This window comes from Aulonocara sp. 'chitande type north' Nkhata Bay, linkage group LG11 (genome assembly GCF_057382095.1).
Source record: "Aulonocara sp. 'chitande type north' Nkhata Bay isolate Kocher_YH1m ecotype deep benthic linkage group LG11, A_spYH_male_GT1.1, whole genome shotgun sequence".
NCBI lineage: Eukaryota > Metazoa > Chordata > Actinopteri > Cichliformes > Cichlidae > Aulonocara > Aulonocara sp. 'chitande type north' Nkhata Bay.
The window spans coordinates 17,985,486-17,997,959 of NC_141354.1; the positions used below are offsets into that span (position 1 = coordinate 17,985,486).

Sequence of the window (12,474 nt, forward strand, 5' to 3'; positions counted from 1 at the left end):
TCTGCTTTGTGCCCTGTCTCCAGTCTCCTCCTGGTGCCCCCCCACTCCCAGTGGTCTGTTCTATAATTGGTAAACACCTGTTTGAACTTGGCCTCGAAACGGCAACAGGAGTCGGGAGCGGAGAAAAGAAAGAAGAAGAGGAAGCGTGATGAAACTCAGGCGTCGCTTGCCGGTAAGGCAATGTTTAAATAATAATAATAAAAAAAGTTCATTATTGTAGCCCTTGCTTGCACGCTCATGTCCGTCAACTCTGTGATAGCTCCTGTTAGCAGTGTTCATACTGTGTTAACAAATGTTGCAAATGATTGATGTTGGGTAGTTTGTTTACGTTGTGGATATGAATATAGAATGGACTACTAAAAGCAACTCATCATGGTCACTCAATTGACGGTTTTCAGATAACGTTAGCAATCGTGAGTCACGATTGCTAACGTTATCGTGATTCGTGAGACTAGCATTTCCCTCCTCAGGTTGCTAGCTGGCTAACGTCATGCATGCTACTGATTAACCTTAACTTTGGGATAGGTCAGTGATGCAGTCAAGTATTATTATCAGATTAGACAAGATTACTTTGTATGTTGCTGCATTTCAGGATATCTATAAAGACGCATATCTTATTTATGCCATTGACGTCTGAACACATAAATAGTTCTCGTCTTTCTTTAGGTTCATAGATCAAGGGCGACATCTGTTGGTGAAACTGTAATATGAAACCTATATCTTCCAGTAATATAGATTTCCTACTTGCGCATTTATATCAAATTATGTACAGCATGTTTATATTGCCATTTGCCATTATGAAAATCTATACATGTAAAATATAGTTAGTAATTTTTAAATGTACCAGTGACTTACTTAATTTATTAGTCTTATAATGCAATCTTTCGTAGGCCTACTGTAGATTCAAAATTGTATTTCTGTAAAATCCCTGAATATTTTCTCTTGTATGCAGAGAAAGCTTGAGGTCACATTTTTCAATTGTGTTGTGGACTCTGCTTTAATCTCCCTACAGGAGAGGTTTGAGACCATGAATCAAGTGAAGGAGAAATATGGAGTGCTGCTTGATTTCAGCAAAGTGAATGGGATGTCCAAGGAGGACTTAAAAAAACACTGCACTGAAGTACAGAAGACACTGACAGATAAGGGAGTAGCTGACATTGATGGACCTGAGATGATGCAGGAAATCATCAACCTTCCTCAGCTGCCACCACAGACGTCTGCTTTGGAAATGCTGTCATTTTTACATGACAATCAGCTTCAAGAGGTATATCCCAATCTGTGGATTGCTCTGCGTATTGCACTGACCCTGCCTGTCACAGTTGCCTCTGCTGAGCGAAGCTTTTCAAAGCTCAAACTCATTAAAACGTACCTGCGTTCATCAATGGGGCAGGAACGTTTAAGTGGTCTGGCTGTTATCAGCATCAATGGTGACGTGGCTCAGAAGCTATCATATGATGACCTTATAGCTGATTTTGCAACCAGAAAATGCAGGCGTGGTGTGCCTCTCTAGGCCCTAGAGAGGCACACCACGCCTGCATTTTCTGGTTGTCAGAGTATGCCCTAGAGTCTAGGGCATACTCTGACAACGAATTGTAAAAATGTTTAACATAGTTACTTAAGGAATGTGGCTTTTGTGTTCAAATTCTTATTTTTCTTATTTAAGTTTCTTATTTAAATTCTATTGTGAAACTATTTGTAAATATATTAATAATAATACTATTATATTATATATATTATTTTTTTATAAAAAAATTACACATTATTGCCAGGCTCTTTGTTCTTGTTCCAATGTTCAATTTTTGTTTCAGTATTTATTTGTAACAGTATTTTTAACCTTATTTATTTGTTTAACTGTCATGTTTGTTGTTATTTAATTAAACAAATTCCACTGAGAAATTCAAAAGTATTAATGTTTGTTTTTTGTTTTTTTTCAGTGGCGGGGGGGGGCACCATAAAGCATTTGTGCTTAGGGCACCCAAATGGCTAGCAACGGCCCTGGGTGGCTCTATAGAATGTCACCAGCAGCCTCTCCTCCAGGTTGTTCCTCCTGAGCACTCTCAAAAAATGGAGACGCTGCTGGGCCTTTTTTACCACTGCCGTGGTATTTGCAGTCCAGGAGAGGTCATCAGCCAACATTATTAGCAAAATTACTCATGGGCAAATAAATAAAAAAATCTCCCTTGTAAAAACGATTGACAATAACCTCAGCCTATAGACTCAGATAGTCGATATATCGCCAACCTTACCGGGGTGAAGATACATGAACTGACATGACAAACAGGGGAGCCATGGAAGGAAACACAAGGAGGGGAACACGTAAACACAAGAGGGAAAAAAAGACAAGGACACACACAAACACAAAGAGAGGGACACAGAGGACAAAGGGGAACCTAAGAAACAAATGATCACAAGCAACCTCAGAGACATAGTAAGAATGATCTCAGAACTAACTAGTTAAACTTAAATTATAATAATACCAAAACACTCACAAAAATAGAATACAAATACACCGAGTCCAAAAACCAAGAGCAAAAGTCCAAGAACATGGTAAAAAACAGTTCTGAAGGCTGGCCGTGATCTAAGGACACTGAGTGCAAAACAAAACGGTTCAGGTGGCTGGCCAAGTGACCAATGGAAGGGATGGAGCAGGTCCGGAGGCCGACCGCGGGGCCAGCGGTGATGACAGAGCAGGTCTGGAGGCTGACCACGGGGATCCATACAAAGTAGTGTATTTCCAATTATACCTTCCTAATGAATAGGAATAGGACTTTCCTAATGAAAAGTCATCAGACTAATTGTTGTTATTGTTTAATTATGAAGAATTATCAAACAATAAATACAAAACTTGAAAAGTCAATACCAAAATTTTAAAATATTAAATTAACAATCACTAACTAGTATGACTGAAAATATTATAGCTGAGAAACATTTTATAGACGCAAATTATTATCTAACTGCATTGTGTATGAAATGTTTTTCAGTATTTAAACAGCGGTGTTTCGCATATAACTATGACAGGCGGAAGAAGAAGTAGTTCCCAGCAATCGACACAATGGTCCTGATAATCAACTGCAAATTTCCCCTAAATTGATAAAATGAGGATATTTTAATATGAAAATCAATTCCAGAGGATAAATATCTGTTATTGGAGGAATCCATATGTCAGTATCGATCCGCACACCACTACTGTTTTTCAACCACTTGTAGTCATGTCATCAACGCTTGAAAAAACAATTGCGCATCTACAGCGTTATGTACGGTTTAATATGAGGTCGCTATTCATGGTGCCTTCAGGTGCACCTCGTAAGTTCATCTATCTGTACACCCAAAGACATAAGGTTGTTGTTTTGGATTAATTTTCCTTTGTTTGGATAAACATACCTTTAATGACTTTGTTACTCTTTTTGATGCCATGTTGTATATAATTCAAAACTTCTGAAAGTTTCATCTCAAAACAAGTCTATTTTTGTAATTCAACAAATCCTATAATATTTTTTTTATTTAACACATTACCAAGACCCTTGTGATAGCTTTCATGTTTCACTTTTAGAAGCTACCTTATTGTTATGATTTCAGCACTGAATTATATAAAACAACGCATCAAGAACAACAAAGTTATTAAAGACACGTGTTTATCCCAACAACGGAAACATATTGACCCCAAAAAGCCTTTTAAACAGCCTTATGTCCTTGGGAGTAGAGATGGCTGAATTTACGAGGTGCACCTAAAGGCGAAACGAATAGCGACCGCATATGAACCGTACCTAACGTCTGTACGTGCGCAAATGTTTTCCAAGCGTGGATAGCGTCATCGCGGTAAGGATGTGGGGAATTCCCGTGATTTAAACATCAACACATAAACCTAAGACTAGACATCAAGACACGCGGGTTCATCGTCGACATGTTTGTTGGGAACTCAGTATGTCTTATCTCTGGTGTAATATTGGGAGCGTACTTTTTTGTTGTTTTTTTAATTTTTCGCATAATGTCACGTGTCATTTCTCTTCACAGTTTATCGTGCCAGCGCTGGTCCTGCTCTCTGGTTCACTCTGTGGTGCCTCAGTGGTGGATCCTGTTCCCACCTTTGACCACCGAGACCCGGTAACCGGAGAAATCCTCAAATGTCCCAAGTGTCCACCGGGCACGTTCATGTCTGCTCATTGCACTGCCACCACACCCACACAGTGTCAGCCGTGCAAAAATGGCCACTTCACCGATCTGTGGAACTACCTGCCCAGGTGTCTGTACTGCAACGACCTTTGCAGAGGTAACCTGGAGGTGGAAACAGAGTGCTCCCCGACAACCAACAGGATCTGTCGGTGCAAAGAAGGTTTTTACTCGGCTGATGACTTCTGTATCCGGCACACAGAGTGTGGCCCCGGATACAGGGTTCAAACTAAAGGTACAGTATTCATTTAATAAATATGAACTACTAAACCATCCATCCATCTTCTTCTGTTTATCCAAAACATCAGTATGTCTAACTCACTTTACACTTCCAATGAATGTAGTGACCTGAAGTCCTCCTTTGTCCTCTCTTAGGTACACAGCAGACAAACACCGTTTGTGAAACGTGTCCAGAGGGATATTTTTCCAGCTCATCTTCTGCAGTGGATTTGTGTGTAAAACATCAGGAGTGCTCCAGCGGGCAGAGCGTACTCCTCACTGGCTCAGCCTATTCTGACACCGTGTGTGGCACCTGTGAGAGTCTTGCAAACGGAGGTATGTTATTAATGTTATCTGCCAAAAACAAAATATTTTTTAATGCAACCAAATTTACAAAGTTATTTCAAACTTTCTCAGGTGAGACTCTCAGGACATTCCTCTCAGGATTCTTCCATGCACACAGGATGCGTGTAGGAAAAATCAAGAAGTTTGTTTCCAAGTGAGCACACTCTTTGTCTGTTTGATTATTCTCCAGCACTCCTTCACCTCTAAATTCAAAAAAGATGCCAATTAAACCATTGTCTCCTTGCAACAGATACATTCTTACCTCGTCGGAAGAGAGGTCCAGTCTCCCCAAACAGAGAGAGCCTCTCATGGATCACATCATAGACTGGCTGGCAAAGGCTCCGGAGGAAAAGCTGAGGAAGATTCCCGACATGCTAACAGCTTCAGATCTTAACTCCATGGCAGAAAAACTAAAGAAGAGACTCCATGAGATTAAGCAGCAGAACCCAAACTGCAGCTTAACAATAGATGAAGTAAACAATGCTCTCTAGTCTGCAGTCCGTTACACATTTATAAAAACTGTATACCTGTTTTACAAAGTTATGTGATAAAGCAGAATGTTCTTTGTATCGTTTGTCATTTTATAAGTATATATGTACTCTATAAACTTGAGTTTCCATTGCTAAAGCTACTGTTTGTATATGCTGTACTTAACTTCAGATGGTATAGTTTCTGGGAATCAGAGATTTGGTGGTGGAAAGAGGAAGTTCAGGAAAGTATTTGAAGGAAGAGGTTTGCAAAGATTAAGATTATGAAAGCAGACAGGAATACTGAGAGACTACGCATGAAGGAGAAGAGGACTGGAGAGATTGGGCTGGAAATGATTTGCAGCAGGTTTTGACGGTTAAGGATAAATATATGATAAGAAGTGAAGAGTGTGTTGCAAATGAGAGAGAACAGATGAAATAAAGACAGTGATTTAGGAAGTGCAAGTAAAGAGGAAGTATGGGCAGCTATGAAGAGTCTAACTGTGACCGGTCAGCCTTCCAAAAACTGTTAACTACATGTAACTTATGATTTAGCAAGGGTGGAAGAAATCAGAAAGAGGACAAATACTTTTTTACAGCACTCTACCTGATTCTCCAAATTGTTTGACACAATCTCAAAAAGCTGAAATATTCAAATTTCAACTATAGTTCAACTATAGTTTACTAAAAAAAGTGCTGCAAAACTCCACTTTCATATATATATATATATATATATATATATATATATATATGAATCCAACATAGTGCAACCACTACAGCAATCTGTACTGTCAACGAGCTACCACATGGTGTCGCCCTCACTCCGTTTATATTACTGTTGGAAAAACCACTTCCTACAAATTAAATCTTTCACACAATAAAATGTAGCCTGCCACTCTTGACGTATGCTATAGCTGTTTTTCCTCAAAAGACTCTAACAACCATCAAACAAAGCTTTAATATATTTTTTATGTACTTCCAAGCGATATATATACATAATCTCTAAAGCTAACGAAGCTGTGCGCTTTAGCTACTTCTGCATCGGGAGTCTTGTGTGTCAGATGTTAAACATGGGGATTGGCACCGCTAGAGGTCCCAGTCTTCCAGGAGCTGGTGCTGTAGTCTCATTAATATCGGTCTGACACCACCAGCGCCGCCGCCCCCTCCTGCCACGCCATGCCGGTGTTCTGGGAATCGCATCGGCTCCCAGGCTGTCGCATCACCGACCGGGGAGGGGCCCCGTTTCCCACCATTGGCTGGTAGCCTACTGTAGCCCATTACCGACAGCTTTACGGTAGAGTGTGTGTGTGAGAGCGTGTAAGCGGTGGTCTTTTTATCTCGGCCAGGCGCTCAGGCTGCAGGGTTTCAGCATGATTTTAAAAGGACTCTAGCTGATTTTCCCTCCCTAGCATCAGCCTTTACCTCACCACTCTCCAAACTGAAAAGGGATGCGCCTAAACACAAGCGGATACATTGTCCGGACACTGCGAGAGAAGAGGAGCATGTAACCGGGAGAATCCCAGCAGCAGCAGCGGCGGCGGAGGAACCACCTGACTCTTTCCTCTTTTTCCGCTCACGATTTCCCCTCATAATTTAAGGCTTCTCGATGCGCTGAGCCAGTTCTTATCGTTGTTTTGGATATTATCTTCAGCAAAATGAGCGAGGAAGTGTCGGAGGTCCCAAAAGAGCTTCTGGGTAAGATACAAAAGCGGATTTGTGGCTGTGTGTCCAGGCTGGAACAATCACCGATACCCTCTCTCTCATCCTCCTAACTCACAGCGTGCATGTGCTCCGCATGGTAACAAGTTTTACTGATAGTATTGTAACCATAAAATCTATTGTGTTTATAATGCAGCCACACTTGGAGTGCAGTGCTAAGGCACAAATATCCAACCACAGTATAAAAATATGTATACAGGGTTATTTTTTTTCTTTTAAATTCATTCATTTCAATATCATAGCAATACTAAACAGATTTCTCCCTAAAGCAGACTGCTGTTATTAAGAGACTGCAAATTCTTTATCTCCAGTTAAGCTTGGAGATGTTTATACGCGGAGCACTGCCACAAGGTGCTTGTTCTGTTAATGTTTACATGGGAGAAGAGCCAGATAGTTGAGATGTGTGTGGTCAGCCTGTCAGTCCTCTGCACATAATTTTAACTCACAGTCATCCTGGTCCACTTTAGCATCTCTAGCCTTCTTGGTAGCTGCTCTACTCTAACCCTTGTTTTCATGATCCCCTTTCCTCATTTGTGTGAGTCTGGAAACCCCTTGGCTCAGTGTTTCTGTTTAAGAAAGTAGGTCAGGTTTTGACATCCAGGTGTAATGTTGGATGAACTTCATCATTCATCTCAAGCAGGGTTCATTTTCTCATTGCCAGACACAGGAGCAGTGGAGAATGTCAAGGAGGCTTTTAGGAAAATGCTGTCAGGTCACGTGTTAGCCGTGTATCATTTATACTATAGATCCCTAACACAGTTTTTACATGTTATTTTCTGTGTACCCTGGCCTCCAGTTAGGACAGAAGCCAGAAAGAGTGTAATTTTACATTGCAGGAATTTCAGTGGAACTCTTGCATACTTGACCTTTTAACTAATTTGAGCCATTTTGTTTACATTTTCCCTGAACTGTTAAACATATATGTCTTTAACAGAGACTGGGAACCACTTTTAAATACAGTTTCTGCAGGTTTTTACAGTGTTTGGGTTTGTTATAGACGGTATTTTTCCTCCTCTTCTTAATGGGAAATTTCCCTGATGTTTGCTGACTAATTCACCCAACTCTGCACACTAAATATAAGGAATCTGTCTGCATCTGGGTATAAACAGCCATTGTTTGTTGGTGGTGATGATTCAGTATCATGCAGCATTACTCTTGGCATCGTGCAAGGAGTTTCAGCATGATGCTGCAGATGGAAAATTGTTGCATGAACTCAGAGTGTTCTCTGCTGAGTAACAGGACATGTCAAGTGCTTGTGCTCATGTTTTCCGTTTAACTTACTTGGTAGTGAGCAGATTAGGTCAGGACACTTTGAGTTTCAGCCTTTTGAGGATGGAATATTGAAGTGGACATATTCAGAATAAGTGAGCTCGTGCTCAAAATGTATTTTACTGAAACATGCTCAGACACATTCAAAGTTAGGGCAACAGTTACTCGTCTGATTACACACCTAAAGTAACCAGACAGGCAAGGCTGCGTCAGCAAGGAGAGTTAGGAAACAGAAGGAGAAAGTTTGCAGCGCAATGCTGATGCTGGTAGTAAACTTGACCTTCATCTCTATGATCTTTTTGGAGAGTGAGTTAAATATTTAAAATGCTCTTTCTTTCCATAAAATTGCTTCATGTCACTATTTTCTCACACACAGAAGTTTAAACATTTAGAAGAGAGGAAAAACAATTTTGCTCACTTTTGAAGCAAACTGGCTCTAAAATGACTTAAATGATTATTTGTCTCTATATTGATATATGATGTCTTCTTAATTCTTTATAGATGAAACAGTACAGTGATGGAAATCTCAGGAGGGATTTTTTTCACACTCCTCTTCACAGAAACTTTAAGTCCTTTAGGTTTCTTGGCTGCTTCTTGTTAACTCCAAGCTTCAGCTCTCTTCAAAGATTTTCTATAGGACTGAGATCTGGAGACCGGCCAGGCCACTCGAGCATCTTAGTATTTATCTTCTTCAGCCACTCCTTTGTTTCATTAGTGATATGTTTTGGGTCATTGTCATGCTGGACACCCATCTGTTACTAAGGGAAGGAGGACCTTTTTTAAGATTTTACAGTACACGGCCCTGTCCATTGGCCCCTCAATGCTGTGAAGTCGTTGTGCACCCTTAGCAGGAAAGCAGCCTGAAAGCATGTTTTCACCTCCATGCTAGACTGTGGGGATGATGTTCTTTGAGCCATACACAAAGAATCTGCCTGTACACATGCCTTCTTGAGCAGGGGGACCTTGTAGGCTCTGAAAAATTCCAATCCATTACTTTGTTGTGTGTTACTAATGGTGTTCTTGGTAACTGCAGCCCCACCTGCAGTCAGATTATTAACAAGCTCCTCCTCCAGCATTTGATCAAATAATTATTTCCCCTACTGTGTCATGAGTGTATTTATTAGTGGCTTTGTGAAGCAACAAATCAGGTTTGACACTAAGTTAATAAATTAGCCAACTAATTTATGGAGCTCTCAGTAGTTTGTTTACACTTTTGCAATGACATAAGTGTCTCATTTCCCCACCACCTCCAATTTAAACTGGTGTGACCTATAGCACACATGCTCTACCTACCAAATGAAAACAAATGCCTTGTGAAATAAGAAATCCTGTCACAGCTACATTAAATTGGCAGAAAAAAAAATTACATCCGAGTGCGACACGAGTGATTTGAGACCAAAATCTGCCCAGACCCATTAAAACATACAAGGCCTACATTTGTGGCCTTTTGAGAGTCGCAGAGATTTTTCTGTGACTCTCAGGTCTCTGCACTGAGGTTGCAAAAGTGCTGCAGCAGGAAATGGTGCACACTTGCAGTGAAGTTTATTTAGGAAGCTCAAGGCTGGCAGATGAACCGTTTTGCACCGTACCTAATTATTACTTTTCCTTTGATCTTATGATGGTGTGAGGAAGCCCGTAGGCGAGGATATGCGCAGCACAGATGTACATGCAGAATCCCCGTCTGTGTCAGACGCATGTGCGCAGACTGCATTTGTGACTGTGTTTTAGGTGAATTAACGTGGAGAGGGGGCTGACCCAGTTCTCCTGTTTGAGCCTGTTCGCTGGTTGTTGACACTTCTGCTGGGTGTGAATAATCAGTCTGTAACGGGAAACATACACTCGGCATTAAGCCTCTGTGGGCCTGTGTTCAAACGGGTATGGATATACTCACATGCATAATTGAAATAATTGAAATTATTATATTATTAATGATGTTTTTTCTTTTCTTTTCTTTTTATGTGTTAGAAAGTAGGCGTTAAACGTCTCAGTCGTCAGAAGAGGGATTCATGATCTGATAATTAAATGAAAACTAGAATAAAGTCAATATTCTGTTATATTAAAATGGAACTTAAATATTTCATCATTTTTTTTCCTAATCAGTAGATATGATGGATTTTTCCCCTGTGGCTGATGTACACTGATCTTTCTCTGCTGCGTAAGCAAAGTTGGAAAGAGACTACAAATGAAAAAGAATATACATTAAAAGCCGCCTCTTCTCTTCTCTTCTCTTCTCTTCTCTTCTCTTCTCTTCTCTTCTCTTCTCTTCTCTTCTCTTCTCTTCTCTTCTCTTCTCTTGTTGTAGGGAATTACAATTTCTTTAACAGCATTTTCCCAAATTTTCTCACTTTAGTCTGTGTCACTCCTTATTTATTTGACTCCTTATTTGACATCTTCTCTCCTCCTCTGTGTAGAGAGCGTGAGGGATGCGGTGGGAAGAAAAGTGAAGCTGTCACTGCGGAAGAGAGTCAAACTGGAGATCAAAGGAGACAAGATGGAGAACAGAGTATTGGTGAGTCAACTCCTGATGCTGCCAAACCATGTTGTTTCATTAAGGCTTGCATTTATCGAAATGTACTGATTTCTCCTAAGAACGTCAAAAATCTTCCTGCTTTTCCCACACTTGTCTTTAGCTGCATAGTTTGTCTTTTCAAGGTTCACTACTTTGATTTTTAGGCTGATTGCACAGCAGCCCTGAACATTTCTAGACATGAAGGAGCGCTTCATTAAGAGTTCACGTGTAAAAACGGCTTGAGTGTGTGATCTGATTAGAAGGGGCAGTGGAGTGTGTGTGTAAAGCATCCAGCTGGTAACATTTATCAGGTTTTATTAATAATTGCCAGTGCAGTGTCTGGCATTAACCCAATATGTGGGCTGTGTGATCTTCTCGGCGGGGTTTTGTAAAGGTTGCACAAGAGCTGAATAAATCGGACTCGGGGAGTTGCACTGTGATTGCTTTTCTTTTTTTGGTAAGGATTTATTTATATTTTGGCTGAATTTCTGTTATTAAAAATATGCTGAGCTGAATGTTAGCAGTTCATATTGGCAGTGCCCTGCTGGCCCTTTTAGTAGGATTACTTTTATAATGAAGAAACATGTCACGATTGTCTGCCAAAAGGAAACACCTTTTTCCCTATAATTTCTAAGGATGTGTATGTTGCGTGTTGGCGATAAGGATATCCTCACAATGAATCTCCCATGCTGACTCTTAGCTTGTAAGTTTGGATACAGTTTGAGGGAGTCGAGCAATCGAGGTTTTAAAAGACGATTTTAAAGTTGCCTTATCTGTGTAGCTCCAAAGTGGCTGCTACTTTGCTGATAGTGTTGATCAGTGGCTCAATCTACAGCCACTAGCTTCCTTTGCTACTTGTCCGATGCGTCATTCATTCATTCTGTCATTTATTCACTTATTTATCCATCCAGCGACATCTCTGACTTTAAACACCAGCCCTCAGTGTGTGCAGAAATCAAGTGGAAATAGCAGCTCAGACCATTAACTTTTGGCCACAGATCAGTAAATCCACCAGCAGCTAAATAATTAATACCTGGCAGATCATTAAAAATGCACTTGGCTCTTTCTGTGATGAACAGGGACAAAAAGCTGATATAGTTAAGACAGAACAGTTGCTTTTGTAAATCAGCATCTAAGCAGGGCTCATACAGTTGGATAGTACTTTGTGAAAATGGCAGGAGTCTTTTAGTAACTCAGCTCTTAGTGGAACGTGGAGCTTTTTGTAATTCAGCTTTGTGTGGGGGGAAAAAGCTTTGTGAATAGGCCTGCACAAGATTTCTCACATTTCTTCCATCTATATGCTTGTGGTAATGCTAGCACTGCTAGTACTGTACAAGTCTCCTAGGGACACAAGCAGAAAGAGGTAAGAGACAAAAGTGATGAGCATCTCTTTAACATCTTCTGTACTTGCTAAATGGTCTGGGAGCACACTGTGGGGGGAGAAAGTAGGCCTTCCTCTACTAAATGAGATGAATTAGCACTGCTGGTTTCTGGAGCCATCAGAGTCAGCACGGTTGATGTGGAAGAGGTACAGATGTGTTATTTAAAGACTTCTGTTATTTGCTAGTGTTTTACTTGCTGCATAAAAGGGCATTTCTGGTTTCATTCCTAATGTTAGCTGTGATTTTAATAAATCAACCTTTAATAACCCACAGTACTGTGCAAAAGCATCGAGCCATGTCTTATTTCTGTATAGTTTGAATCCAAGGAAGCAGAATTTCTTGGAATGGAAGTGGTCTTAAGCAAGAGTTTTCCAGGCTTTCTGAAGGTCTTTCAAAG

The 12,474-nt window shown here is 40.5% G+C and overlaps 2 protein-coding genes across 3 annotated transcripts in view; both read left to right on the forward strand.

Annotated features, from left to right (window-relative positions):
- Positions 1-3,748: 3,748 nt before the first annotated feature.
- On the forward strand, positions 3,749-5,902 carry LOC147318755 (tumor necrosis factor receptor superfamily member 11B-like). 2 transcript variants are annotated; one of them, XM_086309918.1, is made up of 5 exons: positions 3,749-3,816; positions 4,012-4,402; positions 4,543-4,722; positions 4,804-4,885; positions 4,982-5,902. In XM_086309918.1, the coding sequence occupies exons 2-5, from the start codon at positions 4,150-4,152 to the stop codon at positions 5,220-5,222; spliced, it is 756 nt and encodes a 251-aa protein (XP_086166044.1). In that variant the 5' UTR covers positions 3,749-3,816; positions 4,012-4,149; the 3' UTR covers positions 5,223-5,902. The 2 variants fall into 2 exon arrangements, with proteins under 2 accessions (XP_086166044.1, XP_086166043.1); XM_086309917.1 differs by having other exon boundaries at positions 3,771-3,919.
- Positions 5,903-6,391: 489 nt separating this feature from the next.
- LOC147318756 (F-actin-uncapping protein LRRC16A-like) overlaps positions 6,392-12,474 on the forward strand; it is a 72,760-nt gene continuing 66,677 nt past the window's right edge. Inside the window, exons 1-2 of the mRNA XM_086310840.1 lie at positions 6,392-6,893; positions 10,598-10,695. Of these exons, the coding sequence (XP_086166966.1) occupies positions 6,854-6,893; positions 10,598-10,695 (138 nt within the window). The 5' untranslated portion in view covers positions 6,392-6,853. The remainder of the gene's footprint in view (positions 6,894-10,597; positions 10,696-12,474) is intronic.